General features: G+C 49.2%; 1 protein-coding gene across 3 annotated transcripts in view; it reads right to left on the bottom strand.

Moving 5' to 3' along the window:
• LOC147021985 (nuclear factor of activated T-cells, cytoplasmic 3-like) overlaps positions 1-4,477 on the bottom strand; it is a 155,585-nt gene extending 151,108 nt beyond the window's left edge. The window contains exon 1 of one of the 3 annotated variants that reach the window (XM_085892483.1): positions 4,021-4,477. Coding sequence is in view for 1 of the 3 variants with exons in the window: in XM_085892480.1 (XP_085748606.1) it covers positions 4,021-4,120 (100 nt within the window). In the remaining 2 variants the exon portion in view is untranslated. Of the gene's footprint in view, positions 1-3,828; positions 3,969-4,020 lie in introns of those variants that run through there. The other 2 variants (XM_085892480.1, XM_085892482.1) reach the window with 2 other exon arrangements.

The raw sequence follows: 4,477 nt of genomic DNA, 5'->3' as shown, positions 1-4,477 counted from the left end.
TCTAGGCCACACCCCTTCGCGTCACTGACTGGGTGGGGCCTATCTGGGATGAGGAAGGAACAAGAGTGATCTCACGTTTCACCACCGTATGAACATAAAAACAGTCTCTTACACCTCTCGACACACACATATCGTCCCTTTACCAAACAACCTATCTAAACAGGCATTTAATGGGGGATCTGAGCTAATCCTATACTTAGTAGTCCCATGAAGGGCCATTTCCGTAACAATATTAAACACATACCTCCCAGAGATGCCCAAAATGTCAAATATGTCCAAATTAGACAAATGAACACTGTTTTTAGCAGTCAGTACTGTTAAAACTAACAGCCTGTGCCATATGGATTCACTCTCAATTCTCAAGGTTATTGGCATGTAGCGGAAATGAAAAAAAGCCATGAACACTGGCATCTGAGCATTTGTAAGCATTGTAACGTATCCAGCAATTTGTAGCTATGATGATCAGGCATTCGATAGTACGAGCGAGAACAGAAAAAAACAAACAAACAAAAAACTATCGTTAAGAAATCGTTGCAGACAAGTTCCAAGTTAATGCATGCTTGAACAGGCCAAACAAAAAAATGGCAAATCAAGACCCCAGCGAGGAAAGTCAATGCGCCTGGAGGGAGATCGAGGTGGCCGAGAATGAGTCTGATGAAGGAAATAATTAAATGAGGCCGTAATTTATCTTCGAAAGGGGTGTGTTAATTATCCCAAACACTTAATTTTTACTCTTGCACTCACATGGAGTTCCCTTCCTATATGCACACAAAGTTTCAGGCTGCTCGGTTTCATGGTTTTGGAGTTATGGAGAAGACACACACTGACTGACTGACTGATATTGACATTTATTGGTATCGATATAATTTTGTGTGCTCCTTCAGTGTCCGACGCTTTATTATGAAGGGTTCCTGCTGTCATACGACGAGAAGAAAATGAAACAAAATTAAAAACGACGCTGCTCCTTTCAGCGATATATTCCTCTTTCACTTAAAAGGTGGTAAGCATCATCCACACAAACATTACGAAAGGTGGTCTCTTTAAGTTACAGATGGTGGTCTCTGTTAGTAAGTTACACTGAAGTAGTCCATACACAAATGAGAATACGAACGTCAACATGGGGGTCTACGCGCTTTAGTGTCGGTTGTTAGCCCGTGCCATGTGGATTCACTCTCAAATCTGTCATAACAAACAGTTGCGATTCTGGAAATTTCACCACACCGTTTAGCCCTTCAAATGGAGGTGTTCGGGTCAGCTTGCTCATAGCACGCTCATCCTTAAGCGGTCTAGTTAAGATTTCAGTCTCGATGGAGCTGGACCGAAATAAAAGCTGCTATTTTGGTGGCTTTGATGTCGTGGCGTGGCAGATCCCATTGCATCTTTCAAAAAGGAGTGAACTAACGTGTGCCTGTGCCCTGGCAAAAGTTGCCGTAAACTCCTGTCGTAATATCATTGCTACCTGAGGTTGGTGACGAATGCTAGGGCGAGAGTGGGTCAGGGCCAAATGGACTTTGGAATTCCTTCCCTTGCTTCGAAAGTGGAGATGTCAAAATAAGATAAACCTTCATGACATGAATCTCACCTTGACACAAACATTGAACACCTTGACACAAACATTGAATGAACACCGTTGCTCATCAATCAACATCTTTTATCATTTGTGTGCCCTCTTGTTGTTATCTACACAGAGAATGCAAGTTCCCAAAATCAAGTCACTGGAGAAACCATTTTGCACCGGATAACGCCGAACATAAAACTTGACGGACGACGCTCAACGATGTGATTATTATTTATATATCGATCCAATAATGCTCATCATGGAGGAGCTTGGACATGCATCATGGGCAGGACATATGCAGTCGTCAATTCCAGTGTGGCTTCACATTCACTGCAAGGACACGAGTCGGTAAGGGATAAACAAACGTGGTGAAGGGATTTGAACCTGGGTTCCCAGCATCACGAAACATCATGAGAAGAACAACAGGACAAACAATAAAGAAGTGTTTTTTGTGAGTTGAAGTAAAAGGAAAAATTGAGATATCCAACAAAATGTAGAAATACATTAAAGATTTCATTACTCTTTCTCTAGAGTGCAGCCTGTGGCTGCTGGTTGCATCATTGGTTGGGACGCGGCTATGCCGCTGATGCAGTGTCCCCCTTACCAGTACACTGGTGCTCATTTTGTCGACCTCGGAAGGATGACAGGCTGAGTCGGCCAACGGGGCTTGAACTCAGGACCTGAGGATCCCAAGCCACCACCCTAACCACTAAGCCAACACCAGGGGGGCTTGAACTCAGGACCCTAGGATCCCAAGCCACCACCCTAACCACTAAGCCAACACCAGGGGGGCTTGAACTCAGGACCCTAGGATCCCAAGACACCACCCTAACCACTAAGCCAACACCAGGCTTCAATATTTCATTACGAACCGACATATTTTAATACTTAACTACCAAATCGAACTGAACATTATTTAAATAACGATTTGTCACAGTTTAACTTAGTTGAAGGTGAAGGGTATTTCTGCGTATATACAAGTCACAATGATATATTCACACTTATTTGGTAGACAGTACTCGTATTTCCCCCCCCCAAGTGTAGATTTTTTCACCATTTTCAACAACATGTCGATGATCAGGTTTGTGAAGCTATTCCTCTCCCTTGAACCCCACTCACCATTTATGTGATGATGTGCGAATTGATGACTGAGCGTGAGTTACCGTTTAACAAAAAGGTGAGGGGTTCACACGTCGACCTGCCTGGGGGGGGGCGATGGGAGAGGGGGTTCACACGTCTACCTGCCGGGGAGGGGGAAGAGGGGGTGCACGCGTCGAGCCTGCCGGGGGGAGAGGGGGTTCACACGTCGACCTGCCGGGGAGTGGGGGGGGGAGAGGGGTGCACGCGTCGACCCTGCCGTGGAGGGAGGAGAGGAGGTTCATGTGTCGAGCCTGCTGGGGGGGGGGGAGAGAGGTTCACACGTCACGCCTGCTGGGGGGAGAGGGGTTCACAAGTCAAGCCTGACAGGGGAGGGGGAGAGAGGGGTTCACACGTCAAGCCTGCTGGGGGGAGGGGGTCACACATCAAGCCTGACAGGGGGAGAGGGGGTTCACACGTCAAGCCTGACAGGGGGAAGAGAGGGGGTTCACACGTCGACCTGCCGGGGTGGGGGGGTGAGAGGGGGTTCAAGCATCGACCCTGACGGGGGTGACAGGGGCTTCACGCGTCTCGACCTGCCGGGGAGATGGGGGGAAGAGAGGGGGTTCACGCGGCACACATTAGTTCACTTCTTCTGAAAGATGCAAGCTGTTGCGTGAAACGCTCGATATGGATGGAGGAAGATCAAGCACAGGTGGACAGGTGCAGGATGGAGGAGCGGGTGAGAGATGCATTTACAAGTTCGAGAGTTGATTTGACGCCACACGCGTTTTAAATGGTTATTGCTATTCCCTCCAGTTGCGGCATTTATGAAAAACGGAGGTTCAGCTATTGAGAGCTGAGCCGAGTTGAAGGTGAGGAGACAGGGCTGAGGAGGTTCGGAATGATTGGTGAATGCACGAAAACAAGTTGGTGAGGGTAAGACCGTGAGGATGGTGATGGTGACGGTGGTGACGGTGGTGGTGGTGATGATGACGGTGATGGTGGTGATGATGGTGGTGGTGATGGTGGTGATGATGACGGTGATGGTGGTGATGATGACGGTGATGGTGGTGATGATGACGGTGATGGTGGTGGTGGTGGTGGTTGTGATGATGGTGGTGACGGTGTAGTTTGGTATCACCGAAGCGTGTGTGGACCGTCGGGCGTCGTCACGCGGCCTTCACATTCACCTCAGGAAGTCGGAGGTCGCGGTCTCAGCGCCATTACAAAGGAAAAAGTCTGAAGTAATTAACGGGCAGAACAGGTAACGGAACCCGAGTAGGGCGTCCGAGACACATAGAGTGCTGCGAACACGGCACGGCACCCGGTCACGGACGAGGCCGATTTAGCCTTTCCATAATTAACCCGAAAAGCGGACACACCTTGCGATGGACGGACGGGGGAGCCGCGGTCTTCAGTCGGGTGGTCCCGAAACACGAGGCCGGATTCCAGGTCGAACCCCCGGCCGGAGTCTCGGCTCATGGAGAGCGAGCAGCCTGGCCCAGACCCCGGGAGAACGGACAGCGGAGTGTGTGTGTGTGTGTGTGTGTGAGTTTGTGAGTGTGTGAGAGAGTGAGCGAGTGTGTGCGTGTGGGAGTGAGAGGGCGCGGCACGGAACGGGAAGAACAAAGTTACTGTCCGAAGGGGAGAAATGAAGTTACTGTGGAGGAAAACAAAGTTTACTTCTCGGGAAACAAACGGTGACACTGTGTGGGAGAACAAACGTGAGCTGACGATTCAAGAACACGAGAAATGTAACAACAACATACAGTATATTGTCGGAGAGAACAACGTTACTGTCCGGGAGAGGAGAGGGGTCGGGGGGAGGAGAGGGGTCGG

The sequence above is a fragment of the Eptatretus burgeri genome, chromosome 8, assembly GCF_056783735.1.
Source record: "Eptatretus burgeri isolate ZD-2024b chromosome 8, Ebu_testis_v1, whole genome shotgun sequence".
In the NCBI taxonomy this organism is placed as follows: domain Eukaryota; kingdom Metazoa; phylum Chordata; class Myxini; order Myxiniformes; family Myxinidae; genus Eptatretus; species Eptatretus burgeri.
Note: the sequence above shows the minus strand (reverse complement) of the source record. Positions and strands in the feature narration are given on the sequence as shown.